The sequence below is a fragment of the Mus caroli genome, unplaced genomic scaffold (genome assembly GCF_978045245.1).
Source record: "Mus caroli unplaced genomic scaffold, Mus_caroli_1 scaffold_16, whole genome shotgun sequence".
Taxonomy (NCBI): domain Eukaryota; kingdom Metazoa; phylum Chordata; class Mammalia; order Rodentia; family Muridae; genus Mus; species Mus caroli.
Window position 1 is genome coordinate 3,434,778 of NW_028227271.1, and position 19,801 is coordinate 3,454,578.

The window sequence follows — 19,801 nt, forward strand, 5'->3', positions numbered from 1 at the left end:
CCCAAACCTCGTGCCTTCCTTTGTCTGTTTGTCCAATTGAAAAGGGTGTGTTCCAAGGATTGGAATGGCTTACTTGAAGAAAAAAACCAAAAGCAATGTGTTGGCATGGAAGTCCACCAAGGCTTCAGTAGTCTGTATCTAAACCTACAAATGATAATGTGAACGTTTAAAGCAGCCGTAGTGTAGTGGTGGGCACCTTCAACCTCAGCGACTGCGTTCCAAACCAGACCCTACCTCAAGGAAAAGAGAAAGGTTGACTAAGGGGTTGAATGGACTCCTTGAGCTTGTTCACTGAACTCCCCCTGATACGCCTAACTCCACCCTCTAAGCACTGGAATTTCCGATGTGCACCACCACCCCTGCCAGGAGGTTGGTTTTCAAGTGCATACAGACTGGGTTTCTCTGCACCAGGCCAAGAGCAGAGACAGATATGGAGTTGGTCCTGCCCTTAAAGGCTGAGGAGGACACTGGAGTCTGTGATGCCTGGCTATACATGTCAAGAAGCTCTCAAGCTGCTCCTTGAACACTGTATCTGGACCAGCAACTGCCTGCCAGTCTCCAGAGAGGCAAGGAGGGAGGAGGGGGGGGGAGGACAGGGAAGAGGAGGAGGAAGACGAGAAGGAGGAGGACGACGACGACGAGGAGAAGGCCTGGTTTCCCCAGCCAGCTCATCCCTCTCCCTGAGATCACCTCTGTTTCTGGATGCTTGAAGGTGAGCTGCAGATGGAGCCACTCAAGTTACCTGGGCATTGACTCTCCTGAAGGCTCAGGGGACAGATTTCCTGTAAGCCTCTCCCAGCCCTGCAGCCCCAAAACCTGGACTCAGGTTCAAAGATAACTAGGGTCCCGGGGAAGTCTGGCAGCTTCTGAGCTACTGCTCCCACAGTCCTCTGCTCTGAGGCCGGCCATCTTGTGCCCCGCTCATGGCCCTCTGTCCTCTCTGGGGCACACCACCCTCTGACCTCCTTCTTCTGCTGGTCCTTCCCCTGCTGTGCTCTCAGCTCTCCTGCCCACATGCTCTTGCCCTGAGAGTAGCTTCCCTCTGGAACCTTTCCAGACCTGCTTCCTCTTCATAGCATCATCTTTGCTCTGTTCCTGGGTTCCAGCCTACATCTCTGTGCTGTGGACAAACCCATCTCCCTCTTTGGACATAGAGAAGGTGCCATGCCTCACCTGCTCCCCAAACCCCAATCCCTACGTGCACAGGACAGGTCTCTGTGGCACAGTGACACAGTGGACAGTGGGACAGTGGTGGGTGATGGGAGAGATTCGGACAACATGGGGCACATATGACCAAAAAAAGCAATCCTCATTCTTCATCTTGAATTTTTAAAAAAATATTTATTTATTTTATGTATATGAGTACACTGTAGCTGACTTCAGATGCACCAGAAGAAGGCATCAGATCCCATTACAGATGGTTGTGAGCCACCATGTGGTTGCTGGGAATCGAACTCAGGACCTCTGGAAGAGCAGTCAGTGCTCTTAACCTCTGAGCCACCTCTCCAGCCCCATCTTGAATTTTTTATTATTGTGTTTACCTATCCATGCGTTCGTGGTGTGTCCGTGTGTGCATGAGGGCATGCGTGTGGCAAGCAGGGGACAACTCGCAGGAATTCATCCACTCTTCCACCATGTGAGTTTTGAGGATTGAATGTAGGTGGTCAGCTTGGTGGCAAACGGCTTCACCCTCTCAGCCATCTCGAAAGCCCGCTAAGGATTTGCAGGCTGCATCTCAACTGAGGTCAACTCAGTTGACTTGGGTTAAGTGGATGCCGTCCTTGTTCTGTCTTTGAATATCAGATAAATGAGTTGACTTAAAATTTTGTTCATTTGTACTTTCATGTCACCTGCGCTTTTCCCTGCCTTCTACCCACGGCCCTGCCCAGCTGGCAGGAGGAAGGTCAGCAAAGCTGCTGATAAGAGGCGTATAAAGAGGGCTCGGTTCATGGCAAGGGGACAGTGGTCTACTCTCTCCACAACATGTTGCGCTTCCTGGTGTTTGCTTCCCTGGTCCTGTGTGGTAAGTGGATCATTTGGCCCAAGTTCTGAGGGAGGGGGACTTGAGCAGGGAGGATCATAAAGTCTCTAAGCCCTGGCTGGCTTTCTATCTCAGAGGAAGGCAGAAAGCTGTGTCTGTCAGCCTAGCAAAAGCCTTACTCTCCTCGAGCAAAGGACAGGCGCTGAGGCGCACTGCCTGGCCTTGCAGGAGGTTGAGTCAAGAGGCAGAGAAGGAGCCCCTTGGGAGTTCCCCACCAGCCCTCTTGGCTGCAAGACGCCCAGACACTGCTTGATTGGATGCCCACTGCTCCTGGAGAATCCTCCTGAAGCCCCGGGAGGGGTTTCCTCCAGCTGAGTGGTGACCTTGAGTGGGGATGAGTCTAGGCACCAGTGGACCCTAGCTTAGTGGTTTGGGCAGGACTTTCATGGCAAGGGAAAGTGACACCCCAGACACCTCAGACACCCCAGAGGAAAAGAAATCACTCTGAGGCACTGTTTTCAAAAGAAGCAAAGGGGGCACAGACGACTCAGAACTGGCCCCTCAGTGTTTTGGGGGAGAGCAGTAAATCTGCAGACAAAGCTAACAGTCTTCACAGTGTAGTTGCCGCGCCCCACCCCCCCACCCTGCCAGACCCACGCTTAGTCATCACTCGCTCTCTGCCCCACAAAGGACACAGTACCGAGGACGTTCCGGAAACTAACGCCCGCGTGGTTGGAGGGGCTGAAGCCCGGAGGAACTCTTGGCCGTCTCAGGTGGGTGTTGCTCTAGCCCAGGCTTTTACCCAAACAAAAGATGCTGTGCATCACACACCCCCAAAAATGTATTTTAGGTGTATATGTGTTTTTACCAGCAGGAAGCTCACTTGCTGTCTAATTCTAGATTTTAACCATGTGTGGAACAAGACTGAGGTGGGAGTCTAAATACAAAATGATTAGGGGGGGGGATGAATTTATTTACCAGTCTTGTGGTCATAGACTCTCAAACGTGTGTGTGTGTGTGTGTGTGTGTGTGTGTGTGAGAGAGAGAGAGAGAGAGAGAGAGAGAGAGAGAGAAAGACAGAGACAGAGAGAGAGACAGAGACACAGACAGAGATACAGACAGAGACACAGAGACACAGACAAAGTGCCAGACTGCCACAGCACAGAAGGTTGCCAACCTTCCACCATGTTTGTGGCGTGGCCTTTCATGTTTCTGCCGCTCCGCTGTATGCTGCATACCATGCTGGTGCCAACCCCTCGCCCGCCTCACTGAACTCCCCAAGCTTCTGGGTCACTCTCCGGTCTGCACCTCCCACCTCACTAGAGAGTGCTGGGAACCCCCGATGCTTTCCACAGCATCCAGGCTTTTGTTTGTTGTTTGCTGACAGGGTCTTGCCAGGCAGCCCTGGCTGGCCTGGAACTGGCTAGGCAGACCAGGCTGCTGCTGCTGAACACACAGATGCTGCTGCCTCTGCCTCCCAAGTGCTGAGAGGAGCACACCGGGTTTTTACATGGGTCTCAAGAATTCAAACTCAGGACGTTGGATTTGCATAGCCAACGACTTCACCTGTGACTGAAACTCTGTCCCTTCTTTCTATAGTCCGAGGACTTAAATCCAGGACCTTGGTCATGTCTGGAAAATGCTTTTTCTCTGCGTTACATCCTCACCCCACAAACTGCTTTTGTTATTCCTGTGATGGCTATGTGCCAGGTGGATCCCAGAGGCTCCACATACCCTAAACCATACCTGCATCCACCTGTCCATAGCGTGTGTCCCAGATGGCACAATCACACATGGGCACCATGTTCCTTTGGCTTATGTTAGCGCATTCTTATCATGGCAGTTGGGCTTGGCTCTGTGCAGATACAGACGCATAAAGCAGGTACATCGGCTGCTCGACAGCCACACTTCCAGACGCATCTGTGCAAGTTCAGTTAAACTCAACTTACATCAGTTTGAGCCCCAATTTTCAGTAGTTCTATTGTATAATATGAGAAAAACAAACTGATTTTTTTAAAAAATGAATTTTCCACCGTCAGTTCCAAGTTCTCCCTGAGGTGAGAGGCCAGGGTATTTCTTGTGTGTGTTTCAAGACAGGGTTTTCCTGTGTAGCCATGGCTATTCTGGAACTCACTCTGTAAACCAGGCTGGCCTCGAATTTAGAGAGATTCAAGCCAGCACTGCCTCCTGAGTGTTGGGATTAAAGGTGTGTGCAGCCACTGCCCAGCAAGGGTATTTCTTGAAGACACTGAGGAGAGGACCCTGGAGCCCTTACAAACTTTGTAAGGCTTCAGTGATGGCACGATGCCTTGGTTACCTTTGGAGAGGAGCTGATAAAAGCACATGAGTTCTAAGCCCAGGGCAACAACAATCTGTTGGAAAGATGCTGAAGGCACTGTGTGCGCCCTCACTTTCCCTCAAGTGTAGCAAATGTCATCAAGGCCTTCTCTAGCAACGCACTCCAGCAGAGCCACTGCAGGCAGAGGGGCGGAGCAATCGGCAGTGGGGCGGAGCAATCGGCCGGGACGGGCGATTGGTTTGCTATCCCTGGCCCAGAAAGTTAAAGAATGTTTTAAGTGGCATCAGAAAGTTTAGACGGTGACACCAACCCACCCTCGCTTTCTTCCTTCTCGACTAGATTTCCCTCCAGTACCAGTATGGAGGATCATGGCACCACACCTGTGGAGGCACCCTCATCCGAAGCAACTGGGTGATGACCGCTGCTCACTGTGTGGACAGGTGAGGAAAACAGAGCCGGGTTCCTGAGCCCACGGGAGGAAGCGACTAAGCCTTCTGGAAGAGTACATAGCTTGAGCTTCTCAGGGCAGTGGGCCGCGGCTGAGCCTGTTTGTGTCTGGTTGACGTTTACGGGGACAGTATAGAGAAAGCTCAAGTTGTGCGCGCGCGTGTGCACGCACATGTGTAACCTGTAAGTTACCTCTGGTTAACTTAATAAACTGAAAATGTCCAGCTGACTGTCTATTTTCTGCCGCCTCGGCTGCTAACTTCAGGGAATGAGAGCGCTTGTCCGGCCTCACCTTCAACCCCGTTTTGTTCTCTGTCTAGGCTTGAGAATCTCAGTTCCCACCCCAGGGTTAAACTGCTAGTCCATTCTCACACTTTCCTCTGAGTGGGAAAGGAGGTCCCTCAAGCTTCCCTCTCTCTCCAGCCCCATGACTTATCGAGTGGTCGTCGGAGAGCACAACCTGAGCCAGAATGACGGCACCGAGCAGTATGTGAACGTGCAGAAGATTGTGTCACACCCCTACTGGAACAAGAACAACGTGGTTGCAGGGTAAGCGGGGGTGGGGGCGTGTGTGTGTGTGTGTGTGTGTGTGTGTGTGTGTGTAAGCTGGCTGAGGGCTGGGGCAGGGCTGCCTGGCCACCGGGTCTGTCTGCTTCACTTGCTCTCCACGGGACAGAGGGATTGGCTGAAACTTCATCTATGGCTTTTGTACTCTGGATTGTTGAGTAGTGGGTTGCACCCGGGAGAGAGCCCTGTGTTCTGCAGAAGAACGCGTGCTGGATTCTCACCCAGGACCAGGAGCACACGGACTGGGGAGGTCTTGAGAGCACAGAAAGATTTCCCGGTTGGTCTCATGTGGGTGTGTCTGCTCAACTGGACCCCATGAGGGCTTCTCTCTGTTTAATGTCTCTGTTTTTCTGGGGATGGAAATTTGGTTTAGTTTTTTTTTTTTTTTTAAAGATTATTTATTTATTTATTTATTTATTTATTTATTTAATGTCCGTGAGTACACTGTTGCAGTCTTCAGACACACCAGAAGAGGGCATTACAGATGGTTGTGAGCCACCATGTGGTTGCTGGGAATTGAACTCAGGACCTCAGGAAGAGCAGATGGTGCTCTTACCCGATGAGCCATCTCTCCAGCCCTAGTTTTGGTTTTTTGAGACAGGCTCTTATGTAACTCAAGCTGTACAAGAACTCACAGTATAGTGGAGGCCACTAGCCTGCCACCCAAGTTTTGGGATTCTAGGAATACACTATCATCTGACATCACTCGGAACATTCTGGAACTTTCTGGGCTAGTGAGAGCAAACAGTCATTAATCACCTTATGAATTATACTTCATCTGGACAAAGAAATTTTGTTTGGTTTTGATTGGGCTTTGGTGTTGGAGAAGGAGCCCAGGCCCTTCAACATAGCAGGAGGATCAGGAGTTCAAAGTCATTATCAACTACATGGTTAGAATAAAAAGATAGCCTGGGCTCAGAAATACCTAACCCCCTGTCTGAATAAATAAAATAAAATAATAAGGCAAGATCTGGGGACATAATTCAGTGGCAGAGTCCCCTGTGACAAGCACTAGAAAAAAAAATGGTGGCCAGTGGACAAACTAGTGGTTCAAGTTTGTAATCCCAGTCTAACACTGGCCTACACGTGTGAGACCCTGAGTCTAATGCTTCCACCACAGAAGAATAAAAAGGCGTTCTATTCTGTAGAGTGCATAGGGATGGATTCAAGTAATTGGTATAATTCTGACAGATGTCTCAGAATCTTATCTGTTTGAGAACTCTAGCAGAGCTCTGCTTTTTTTTTTTTTTTTTTTTTTTTTTTTTTTTTTTTTAATGGATTTGGCTCTGTTCACCAAAGCAGAGCCAGCCTGCAATTCCAACATTCTACCAGAAGATGCTGCTGTTGGACATCTAATGTCCTGCAGCTCAACTGCTTCCAAGTTTGCCCCCTCCGTGTGTGTGTGTGTGTGTGTGTGTGTGTGTGTGTGTGTGAATAAATCATCATATTGCCTAGAGCTGGAGTTACAGTCACCTGATATGGGTGCTTGGAACTGAACTTGGGTCTTCTGAATGGCAGACCTTATCAGGTGAGTGAGCCGCCATCTTTCCTCCTGCAGCTATGACATCGCCCTGCTGCGCTTGGCCCATAGTGTTACACTCAATAACTATGTCCAGCTGGGTGTTCTGCCCCAGGAGGGAACCATCCTGGCTAACAACTCTCCCTGCTACATCACAGGCTGGGGTAGAACCAGGAGTAAGTCATCCACACTCCCCCACACCCCCCACACCCCCACCCCTCACCCCCAGTTCCCTGGCCAGTTGGTCCTATGTAGTGAGTTCCAGGATAGCTATGGCTACATAGTAAGACCCTGTTTCAAGAAGAAGAAGAGAAGGAAGAGGAGGAGGAGGAGGAGGGGAGAGGAGGAAGAAAAAGAAGAGGGGGAAGAGAGGAGGAAGAGGAAGGGACAGAAATAAGATACTGCTGCCTGATGTGCTGAAATAGGGAGACTGGGAGTTTAAGGCCAGCCTGGCATTATAATGAGGCCCCATCCCTCAAAAAAAAAAAAAAAAAAAAAAAAGGAAAGGAAAGGAAAGGAAAGGAAAGGAAGAGAGGCAGGAGGGAGGGAGGGAGGGAGGACCGGATGGCTACAATGCCTCCTCTGATCTGCAGTTTTGTGAGGCTTCTACTGTAAGCAGCACAGCAGGCAGAATTGTTGTGGAGACCATGCTATGGGTGAAAGCAAGCAATTGCAGGCTTGGGGTTGAGGGCCTGGGAACAGTGAAGCTGTGGCTACCACCCACAGAGGAGAGAGGGGGACCCATGACCTGTAACAAGCTGGCAGGAGCTGGACCCACGTTCAGGTCAGGAGATCTTGGGAAGGAGTCTTCCCGGCACTGACTTCCAATGTGATATCCCATTCAGCCAACGGGGAGCTGGCCCAGACCCTGCAGCAGGCATACCTGCCCAGCGTGTCCTATAGCATCTGCTCCAGCTCCTCTTACTGGGGCTCCTCTGTGAAGAATACCATGGTGTGCGCTGGTGGAGATGGAGTCCGCTCTGGATGCCAGGTAAGTGTACGCAGGGGTGAGCCCCAGGGGCCTCCACTGGACACCCCGCCTTTTACACTCTGTCTGTTCCTCATCTGCTCTTGCGCCGGTGGACAGACTCAGCTTCCTACTCTATCCCAGAACCTCCAAGTGGGAGGGGACATGAGAGTTCCTTGCTCAATATCGGTACTTCAAAAGCTGCAGTGTGGCCTAACCTGCCTGTACCTCCTTGTGTATTTTTTAGTAGTTGCTTGTGACCTATATTCTTTTAATGGTAGCGAGGGGCCCAGCCTTTGGAGACCGAGGCAGTTAACTGTATGGCAGGTGGTCTCAGCCCCATCAGTCCCTTTTGTTACACTGTACCACCGTTGCACTTTACCCTGGTGATCGCTCACTCCCAGGAGGGGGTGCAGGTGGGAATAGCAGAGGCGCCAGCACTGAGCAATCTTATAATCTTTCTTATGCAGTATACAGGCTTCTCTATTTAGACAAGACCAAGCCACAGTAAACACATTACAGGTTGCTCGGAGCAGTTCAGCCTGTGCGTGTGGTGTGTCTCTCTCACACAGGAAACTGTGGGGGGAGGGGTGCTGGGATACAGAGATGGCAAATGAAGGAGCCAGGAGCTTCAAGGCAGGCAGGCATTGTAACATTGTGGCTAAAAGTTTTGATAAAGGCAGACTGGCATGGAAGCCCCCAACACCTCCCTCTGCTGCAGCCAGGAAAGTTTACCTTCTGGGAGACAGGGAAACCTGCAGGGAGTCCCAAAGGTTAAGTAGAAATAAATCGAGTGAAAAGGAGGTAAAGTCATTCAAAAGAAGGGAACCGCACAGAGGAAGGAAGCACTTGAGGCTGAGAAGGCCCAGGGACTGGTCTTTCCCTTCAGCTAGGACAGAGCTGGGATCAGAAGCTCACGAGCCATATCCAGCCTACTGCCTGGTTCTGCATGGACCATGAGCTACTGACGAAGGTTATAACCTTTGGAAATGGTGGTGGTTGTTATTGTTGTTTTAAGAATCAGAAGGATAGCATTTCAGCTGGGAGGCACATGACATAAGCATAAAACTCTGGCGTTCCATGGATGGAGTTCCCTGAGGCATGGAGGTGCATACCTCTAACCCCTGGGGAGGCAGGCTCAGAACAGCAAGGTTATCTTGGGCTACAAAGCCAGTTGCAAGGCCAGCCTGGGATACCCGAGGTATTATCTTGAAAACAGAAAGGGGGGGAAAAAATCAAACGGACAGAGCTTGGGAGAGAAAGCCAGGTGAGGCACCCTCAAGAACAAATTGGATTCTGACCCCAAGGAAAAGTTGCAGAGTAATGAGAGAGGAGTGGGTTTTGGGGGAAGGTCCACAAGAACATAAACGCTTGAATTCTTCAGGGCTGGGTGGAAGAGAACAAACCCACCCAGACCCAAGAAAGGGCGGTAACAGGCAATAAGGACTTGCAAAACCTGAGGAAGACCCGCAGGTCATCTCATAGCCGGAGTTTTGATGAACAAGCTCTGTGGCTACTAAGTGGCTAATCTGGTAACTGTCGTGGCAAGGATGTCTGTAGAAGGTGGGGACAGACACACAAGGGCAGGTAAGGGTAAGAAGGCATTTGTCAGGGACCCTTGGATGGGGGGAGAGGTACATACAAAATCTGGTGACATTAGAAACAGAAGTCACAGACAGGTGGGTCTTTAATGGGGAAGAAAATCCAGGGTAACAATAGGCAGAGAAGATTTATTGGAGGGCGAAGAGGGCGGATAATGGATGGACCATGATCCTAGTAAAGAAGGGAGAGCTGGAAGCCAGAGGCCAGCCAGCTGGACACAGCTTTAACTGGGGGTGGGGGACGATGGGGATGTTCCCTGACCGCGGGCAGGTTTGCAAACTGGGCAGCCGCAAGTTGGTGTTCTATTTTATTGCTTCTGGTTACTCATGAACTAGGAAATCAACTTGACTGCAAAAAAAAAAAAAAAAAGGAAAGTGCAAAGGTTGTGCAAGCGCGGATAGCTACGGTGAAGAGGAAGGGTCACCCTTCGAGGGGGCGAGCTTGGCATGCACTTCGCTCACATTTCCTAGGATAACTAACATGAACCGGAAAGGGTTACCCTTCAAGACAGAGAGCTCGGACGGAATAGGCTTCACTCACTCTTCCCAGGGTAACTCTCGTGAACCGGAAATGGTTACGTTTTGAGCCCTCGAGTTTGGCATACGCTTAGCTCACGCACTCTTCCTAGGATAACTAAAGAGATGTGAACCGGAAAGGGTTCTCCTTTTGAGACTGCGAGCTTGGCCTTGGGGTACGCTTCCGCTCACTGTTCCTCCGTAGACCTAGTTAAAGGGGATGGGTCAACTCCAGGCTGGGTTGTCTGCTTCACTGGCCACAGCTCAGGAATGCGGCTTGATTGCAAGATCCCAGCGTTGTGGAAGAGGAAGAGAAGTTAGCCCGAGGCTGGCGCAGGTCAGAGCAGGACAGAAGGAGCAAAGGGATTTTTGTGAAACCAAAGAACTACAGGAAGAAAAGGAGCCGCTGCTTTTGCAATTTTCCTTGTTAAAATTTATAGACGCTAGGATGCTGGGCGTGGTCACTTTAATCCCAGCACTTTGGAGGCAGAGGCAGGTAGACATTAGGGTTCGAGGCCAACCTGGTCTACTTAGTGAATTTCAGGCCAGCCAAGGGGTACAAGGTAAGAACCTGTCTCGAAATGAAAACAATTAATAATAGTAATAATAATACCTTAAGAGACAACAGATAGACAGACAGACAGTCTAATGCATAGAACAACCTTCTCTGGGTCTTCAGCAGCCAGCCACCCCTGTCACTCCTCAAGTCTAGCCTTCCTGACCATATTCACACATCTCTGCTTTAGAAAGGCCTTCTATTCTGGCAAGAGAGAGAGAGAGATTTTATTCCTCCAAACTGATAAGTCTTTGAAACGAACGTGTTTCCGAATCCTTTCATACTTGGAGATTCCCCCCCTTCCCCCCCCCCCCCATAGTGGGCCTGAGGCCTTTGGAGTCCTAAGTGAGCCCAGTTCTCCTCAGGCAGGATTCAATGGGTCTCAGTCTATACATCTACACTGGGTTCTTCCCCAGCTTCCCCTGCTGACCCAACTCCTCAGCCACACACACCCCAGCTACACACACACACACACACACACACACACCCCACACCGTCTCTCCCAGCTTCCCTCTCATGTCAATTAGCATATTGCAATACTATTATACAGACTCAGTTCTCTTCCGTTCCATTAACTCTGAAATACTCTCAAAACATTAGTGGTGGGGCGTTGGGGGGTGGAGCGATGGCTTGCACGGCAGCTCAACCTTCCCTAATTTCAGTTCCAAGGGATCTGGCACCCTCTTCTGACCTCTGTGGACACCAGACATGCACACGGTACACAGATTTGTAAATAGGCAAAACATTCACGCGCACAGTGTAAGTCTTGGTCTCCCTTCTCCCTTTGTTAGGACGTGGGTGGGCGTGGTTCAGGTTTCAGGACGTGGGTGGGAGTGGTTCAGGTTTCAGGACGTGGGTGGGAGTGGTTCAGGTTTCTTTGCTTGAAGACAGTCATGTGAAGAGTTACCCTTTCTAAGCAGTTGGGTTATAATGAGTTCTTTAAGGAATTAAGAATTAGCTGCAGGCCGGGCGTGGTGGCGCACGCCTTTAATCCCAGCACTCGGGAGGCAGAGGCAGGCGGATTTCTGAGTTCGAGGCCAGCCTGGTCTACAGAGTGAGTTCCAGGACAGCCAGGGCTACACAGAGAAACCCTGTCTCCAAAAAAAAAAAAAAAAATTAGCTGCAGTTGAACTCTTTGGTCGCTTTCACCGGTTCTTCTTTTTGTCTGTGTTTATACGTGTGTGCAAGTGTAGGCATCGGGTCTCGCCATATAGCCCTGGCTATCCTGGAACTCACTCTGTATAGCGGGCTGGCCTCCAATGCATAGAGACCCGGCCTGCCTCTGCCTCCTGAGTGCTGGGACTAAATGTGCACGCCACCTCAGACCAACTTCTAATGTCATTCTTCGGGTGTTGTCCACCTTTATTCTTGAGCCAAGGTCTCTTACCGTCCTGTAAGTCACAGAAGAAGCTAGGATCCAGGATCTGCCTGTCTCTGCCTCCCAACACTGAGCCTACAAGGGAACGATACTATCCAGGAATTTTTACTTTAAAATCTGGGTTCTGAGGATCAATTTCAGGCCTCTGTGCTTGCTTTAAACTGAGCTGTCGCCTCAAACTCCTCTTCTTTTTAAGTTCAATTTTTTAAAAAAGATGTATTTTTTTTATTTTATGTATATGAGTACACTGTAGCTATATAGATGGTTGTGCGCCATCATGTGGTTGCTGGGAATTGAATCCAGGACCTCTGCTCACTCTAGCCCTACCCTCTCTGGCCCAAAGATCTATTTATTGTTATATGTAAGTACACTGTAGTTGTCTTCAGACACACCAGAAGAGGGCATCAGATCTCATTACAGATGGTTGTGAGCCACCATGTGGTTGCTGGGATTTGAACTCAGAACCTTTGGAAGAACAGTCAATGCTCTTAACCACTGAGCCATCTCTCCAGCCCTTAAATTTAATTTTTATTGATGCTGGGCATATTCCTCATGTTGGCAAATGAGACCATGTGTGAATAGAACAGTCATTCATTGTATTAACACAGTTCCCTCTCCAGAGGGCACCACTTTCAGCTAATCTTTTTTTGCTTAGAAACTCTCTATGTAGCTCAAACTGGTCTGGAACTCACAGACTTCTAAATTCTAGAATCACAGGCATGGGCTATGTTATGTCCAGCCCAGATGATCATTTGAGATCTGTCTCCATATTGTAAATATATTAACATATAATTTACACAAACTCACATGGCACACACACTTTGGGGCTACAGAGATGGCTCAGCCATTAAGAGTGTTTCCTGCTGTTCCAGAGAGCCAGAGTTCAGTTCCCAGCACCTACATCAGGTTGCTTACAAGCTACCAGCTCCGGTAACTCCAGACCCAGAGGATCAGACTTTCTTTGGCCTCTTCAGGCACATACACAAAATTAAAAATTAAATTAGCCAGGTATGGAGGTTCATGCCTCAAAAAAAAATTTTTAATTAAAAGTAAATGTGGTATTGTGGGTGTGCCTGGCACCAGCAGAGGCCAGAGAAGGACATAGATCCCCTTGACCCAGAATTAAGACAGTTGGAACCCACCATGTGGGTGCTAGGAACAGAACCTGGATTCTCTGCAAGAGCTTAACTACTGGATTAACTCTCCAGGCCCCCCAAGGCCCTGTCTAAAGAAAGAGCGAGATGGGAGAGAAAAGAAGAGAAGGAGGGGGGAGTGGCAAACGGGTGTGCTTAGCCTGTGTGAAGCCATGGGGTTAGGTTTCTAGCCTCACCATAGCAATAGCAGCAAGCATTGCAGCCTGCCCATCCCCAGGAGGCTGACCCCATTCAGTTCCAGAACCCATGATGGAAGGAGAGAGGCAACTCCTGAAAGTTGTCTCCTGAAACCTGCCCTGCAGGAGGAGCAGCAGAGATCTAAAACTGTGCAGCCCACCCCACGCAGCCACGAGAGCCACTTCAGACCTTCATTCCCTTTGCATCCACACATTCCAAGTCTCTCCTTCCTTTCCAAACATGAGTCCTTCACAGCCCTGCAGTGCTCATTCATGCCCTGCCTTGGGCTATGGTTCCAGGATTTGTTTTAGTCTCCCCCACACTACGAATTATGTGGTTTTCTTCCTACTATATTTCTTCTCCACAAGGGTGCACAGAACTTTAAATTCATCCTTCCTTCCTTCCATCCTTCCTTCCTTCCTTCCTCCCTCCCTCCCTCCCTCCCTTCCTTTCTTCCTTTTAGTGTGTCTGTGTACCCAGATGCACAAGTGGGAAGGGAGTAAGCTGCATTTTTCAAATTCTGTTGTTCTTCCCTGGCAGGGTGATTCTGGGGGACCCCTCCACTGCATGGTGAACGGTCAGTATGCTGTCCACGGAGTGACCAGCTTTGTGTCCAGCATGGGCTGTAATGTCGCCAGGAAGCCCACCGTCTTCACCCGAGTCTCCGCTTACATTTCCTGGATGAATAATGTGAGTCCTTTAAAATGATGGGTTGAAATCCTCTGGCGATCCAGGAGCTGGCTGGGTTAGACAGGAAAACCCAGGCTGGATATACTCTTCCTGGTTCCCTTCTCCTCCTCCACAGAGGCTCTTCCATGACAGCACAGCCAGGCAGAGCTCCCTTCACAAGGGTCAGGAGCACACCTCATACTGCAGCTTACAGTTCATTCTATTCAGAACCAAGCACATACACTGCTCTCCTGAGTCAAAGCCAAGGGAAGGTTAGCTCCAGAAAGGCCTGACCCTATCACCAGACTCTCCCTTAAACTCCTCCCCATTTTCACTGAAAAATGTCTTACCACCTTAAAGTTGTGCGGAAGAGTCGGGTAAGGCCACCTGGCTGTTCTTGTAGTTGAGCCACATGAGACATGTCACAGATGTCACGGTGCCTTCCGGCCATCAGACACATTCTGGATGTCCTTGGTCCATTGCTTGTCTTGGCAAACACTGATCTTGTCGTATGAAAACTACTCCCTCTGTGACCATCCCATAATCCCAGCGCCACACCCAAGCAGAAACCTTGAGGAAACAAGAGGACAGGGTTACCGACTGAACATGCTGTCTTTTCTTCAGGTCATTGCCTCCAACTGAACGACTTCCGGAGTCCAGTGGCCTCCCCAAGATGGCTCTTAGCTTTGCAATGAGACCTGAAGTAAGCAAGAAGGAGTTAGGGCTGAGGTTATCGCTCAGTGGCCGAGCACTTGCCTAATATGTGCAAAGCCTTGGGCTCCATCCCTAATACTGCAACAGGAGCAGGGGAGTGCTGCTGGTGTCTTGGTATCTGGGGCAAAGGTGGGGGGGGGGTTAATGAAAAACAACTCAGACTACTGAACCAGATACAGAAAGGCAAATAAAAACCAATGTGTTATCATACTGTGTGTTTGCATTTATAATTAAGCCCCCTTAAATACAGTCCTGGGACTAAGAAGGGGTTCACAGCATCTATGGCCTGGCTCTTCCTTTTTGCTCTGTATTTAGAACAAGTGCTCACTCCAAGATCCTGGATGACAGTATGCCCTAGAGATACTGGATTAGGAGGTCAGACGAAGGCAGCAGCAACAATGTAGGAGGGCCAGGGAGGAGAAAAGATACCAAGTAAAGAGGAAATGGTGGAGAGGAAGACGGGAGACCAAAAAGGAAGAGGCCAGGGTTCAGGGCTAGAGTTAAGCATGATTCGGCATTTTACGGCTGGGACTAAAATAGGCAGCCGGATCTGGGGCTCCAGAAACCAAACACGACTAGGAAGCCGATAAGGCTGCTGTGCCCTGGTCAGGGCTCCCTGTGTCAAGAATGGCCCCAGAGAAATGAACGGGAACTGAAAGGAGAAGTTCTGGCCGGTGAGAAGCAGCTTTTCCCAGCAACCACCAAAGACCAGACAAGAGGGACTGGAATAATAAGACAACACAGAGGGGGGGTGCGGGGGGGGGGGTGGGTGGAGACTGGGGGCAGGGGTGGGGTGGGGGTGGAGGTGAGGGGGCGGGGTGACTGGGGGTGGCGCAGGCGATGGCTGAGACAGTTCATCCTGCCAGCAGTGGGGAGATACACCAGCACTGGCTGCAGTAGACCAGGGAGTCCCCCCACACCCCTCCTTAGGATCATCCACCCTTGCCTATTTGAGGAAAGGATTTCAGGACACATCAGAGTGAAGCAAACTTAGTTTATTAAGTAGAGATGCTTAAGGTCACATGCTTTAGACCTTAGCATTGGCTAAGACAGCCACACATAAAGGGATGATACACAGGTTCATGTGTGGGCATGGTGTCTCAAGACAGCCCCACTTAGGTGTCCTCATGATGGCCAACTACACATTTATATAATAAATTACTATAATATATAGTGATTGTATGACCTTTTAAAGATGTAGCTTACAGTAAAGTTTAAAGGTTAAAGCTGGGCTGGAGAGATGGCTCAGCAGTTAAGAGCACTTGCTGTTCTTCTGGAGTTCAATTCCCAGCACCCACAAGGCAGCTCACAACAACCCGTTGCTCCAGCAACACGGGATCCAACGGCCTCTTCTGGTGCCCCACTCAAACATCCATATAAAAAAAAAAAATAAATCTTTTTTTTTTTTTTTTTTTTTTGGTTTTACGAGACAGGGTTTCTCTGTATAGCCCTGGCTGTCCTGGAGCTCACTTTGTAGACCAGGCTGGCCTCGAACTCAGAAATCCGCCTGCCTCTGCCTCCCGAGTGCTGGGATTAAAGGCGTGCGCCACCACGCCCGGCTAAATAAATCTTAAGAAATAAACACAATTTAGAAATTAAAACATACATATGACTGGTTGATTTATTTTTCTTACGTGAAAGAATTTCCTTTTGTACATTAAACTGTAAGGTGGTTTTTATAAGGTTGAGGGATGAGAAACCCAACCAGTTAACCTCTGGGCCTCTCTCTCTCTCTCTCTCTCTCTCTCTCTCTCTCTCTCTCTCTCTCTCTCTGTCTCTCTCTCTCCCCATGGCTATTGGTACTCTTAGGAGTCACGTGACCACAGGTACTCTTGAGGGTCAGAGACGACATAGCACTCCGGGCCTGGAGTTCAGTGGTTCTAAGCCAGTGTGGGTGCTGGGAGCAGACTTTAGGTCCTCTGCAAGAACAGTCTACTCTCCAGCCCTGAGGATTTGATTTTCTAAGTTGTGTGGAAATTTCTGACTTCCAAGCACATTCTCAGGAGAGGGGCTTCCTTCCCTCCTCGTGATCCCTTCATTTTCTTCCTTTCCTGCTTCACTGCTGTGTTAGTGAAGTTATACATCATGGCAAATACTATATAGTATAACCTCAGCATCGCTGTGTATACCATAACCTTTATATCACAGTGTATACTATAACCTCTATCTCACAGTGTATACTATAATCTCTGCATCACTGTGTATACTATAACCTAACATCACAGTATATACCATAACCTCTGTCTCACTGTGTCTCACTATAACCTAACATCACTGTGTATACCATAACCTAACATCACTGTGTATACTATAACCTCTACATCATTATATATACTATAATGTCCACATCACTGTGTATACTATAAGAGGCTGGACTAGAGTTAGGATGTCTGAGTTCCTGCCCTAACTCCACAACTGAGGAGTAAGGATAATCTAAGAATATTATCAGTCTTTCCTGTTGTGAGAAACAGCCTTTGGTTTGTTGTTTCTATCAAAGATAGCCTTAAGCCACCCCATACCATCTTGTGACATGCCTGTTTGCTCAAGCCTTACACATTTCCAAACTTCATCTGACTCTTCTCCTCGGCACCAGTGACCAGATTGTGAACACAAACTCCTACCGATGGGCAGAGACACATCAACATTAGGATAAAAGACCGGCCATGGAAGCCACGGGCTGCTGCTTGCTGGCCTGACTCTTGGTGTAGCTTATTTTTAAGTGAGTCCAGTTGTGTGACACTCATATTATTCTCTTCAAACATTGTGGCTTGGTCTCTCCATTTAGTGTACTTTACAGGATCCTGTCAGGTCCCTGCTCTAGTGACAGAACACCAGTTTCTTGGGTGCTAAAGAGTTTCTGAGTCAGGTATGGTAGTGCACACCTGTAATCTCGGTTCTTGGAAGGTGAGGTAGGATCGCCTGAGTTCCAGGCCAGCATGGGCTACAGGTGAGGCCCTGTCTTAAGCACACGGTAGGAAAGACAAGAGTGTCTTAGAAGGTTACAGTCAGGGCACTCTGCTGCAGTTCTGAAAAGTCCTGGGGGTGACAGGGACCTCAGCCATCTGCTAATGACACCCTGGCTGCCTTTTCTGTCTTCTCCTAGCATCTCAGCAAGACCAATATTCTCAAGATTTCTCCACTCTCTCCTATACTATATGAAGTCCTTCCATTTTCTCTTTTTTTTTCTTTTTGTCCTTCCATTTTCTTTATCTGCCTCTCCCAAACCACCACCAAAGCTAACATCCACTCCCTAACCACCTACTGCTTAAAAAGCTTGTATCTCTTATTTTTTTTTTTTTACCAAAGATTTTATTTATTTCATGTATGTGAGTACACTGTCACTGTCTTCAGACACACCAGAAGAGGGCATCGATCCCATTACGGATGTTTGTGAGCCACCACGTGGGCGCTGAGAATTGAACTCAGGACCTCTGAGAGAGCAGTCAGTGCTCTTAACCATTGAGCCATCTCTCCAGCCCCCACCTCTATAAATGAATTGTATACCTTACAGATCATGGGATTGCCAATCTACCTCCAAAGTAAGCGCCTGGAGATCAAGTCGTTCCTGCCTGGCTTCCTGGTGTATGCCTGGTGCACCGCTGACCTTTAGTGCATCGTCTGTTTAGATGAAAGAAACAGAAAACAGAAGCAGGCAGTTTTGTGGCAGACCTCCAGCTTCTTTCTGCCTTCTCCCACAGGAAGCCTATTATGACCTCTTTCTTTCCTTGAGGGAATTTTACCAGCTCGCTAAGATTCTGGAATAAATGTTTCCCCAAACCTAGTATCCCTATTTTCTGGCTATCCTTTCTCAGTGGTCAGGTGTAAATTCATTGGAAGACCGGTTTCCTAGAGAAACCAGATTTGTAATCTCTGTAGCCCCACTCCAGTTTGTATAATCTGTGACTAAATTCACACTGTGTCCATATAATGCTCCATGCTTTTTTTTTTTTTTTTTTGGTTTTTCGAGACAGGGTTTCTCTGTATAGCCCTAGCTGTCCTGGAACTCACTTTGTAGACCAGGCTGTCCGGGAACTCAGAAATCCGCCTGCCTCTGCCTCCCAAGTGCTGGGATTAAAGGCGTGCGCCACCACCGCCTGGCAATGCTCCATGCTTTGCCTGGAAAGTCTTGTTCTCCTCTGTCCAGTTCAGGCCTCTCCCCTCCTCTCCTCCTTAGCACATTATGAATGGCACCCTATTTCCTGAGGACCCCCATCTCTCCAGTCTTTCTCCCCTTCCAATCCAGATCTGGATTATGCCCACCTTCTGCACTCTGTCCCCACAATTCCCAGGCTTAGAGCTGGCTAAGCTGCCATCCAGGATGAGACATGGTCACTCAGCATCAATACCCTGCAGCTGGTAGGTGGTCTCTGGTCCATTAAACGTCCTCACTGGATGGAACTGAGCCTTTTGGGTTTTACTATTTTATTTTAATTTATTTTATTTATATAGAGTACACTGTAGCTGTCTTTAGACACACCAGAAGAGGGCATCAGATTACAGATGTCTATGAGCCACCATGTGGTTGCTAGGAATTGAACTCAGGACCTCTGGAAGAACAACCGGTGCTCTTAACGGCTGAACCATCTCTCCAGCCCAAACTCAGTCTTTTGTGTCTCCTCACTTTTCTAGTGCTGTTCGGGTATGGAACCAATGAGTCACGGTCCACATTCAAAGAGCCCGTTCAAGGTTGGGGGTGGGGGAGGGGAGGACAATCTTTCTCTACTGCAGAGGCAGCATTTCCAAGCTGGTTTTAAGAGTGTGTGCGCACCAAAATCCACCCTGAACAACCCGTTCTCTGCCAACTTCTCAGAACCAGCTTAGTTGCTCTCCCAGCTCCAGATGCCTCTGTGGACCCCAGCCTGGTGACCAGTGGTCTTTCCAGGGAGCTGGGCAGTGAGGGGGTCCCAGTAGTTCTCCTGGGGAGCTGAACAATAGTGGGGTTCCAGTGGTCCTCCTGGGGATCTGTACCATGATGGGGTCCTAGTCGTCCTCCTGGGGACATGGACAGTGATGGGACCCCAATGGGGAGTTGGACAGTGATGGGACCCCAGTGGTCCACCTGGAGTATTGGGCAGTGATGGAGTCCCAAGGTTCCCGAGATGGCCAGTGGTGGGCTGCAGTGGTCCTCTCGGAAATCTGGGTAGTGATGGGTTTCCAATGGTCCTCGAGATGTGGCATTGGGTGGTCCAGGCCGACCACGCCCCAGCAGGCGGCAGGCAGGGTGTGAAGGCCCGCCCTCTGAGCATCACGCAAGGC

At 49.3% G+C, this 19,801-nt stretch overlaps 1 protein-coding gene across 1 annotated transcript; it reads left to right on the forward strand.

The window, feature by feature from the left end:
* The first annotated feature begins 4,510 nt into the window (after positions 1-4,510).
* Positions 4,511-14,753, forward strand: Cela1 (chymotrypsin like elastase 1). The gene is made up of 6 exons (XM_021183295.3): positions 4,511-4,720; positions 5,151-5,276; positions 6,853-6,989; positions 7,659-7,804; positions 13,703-13,852; positions 14,456-14,753. Exons 1-6 carry the CDS (start codon positions 4,695-4,697, stop codon positions 14,471-14,473), a joined length of 603 nt encoding a protein of 200 aa, XP_021038954.2. The 5' UTR covers positions 4,511-4,694; the 3' UTR covers positions 14,474-14,753.
* Positions 14,754-19,801: the final 5,048 nt, after the last annotated feature.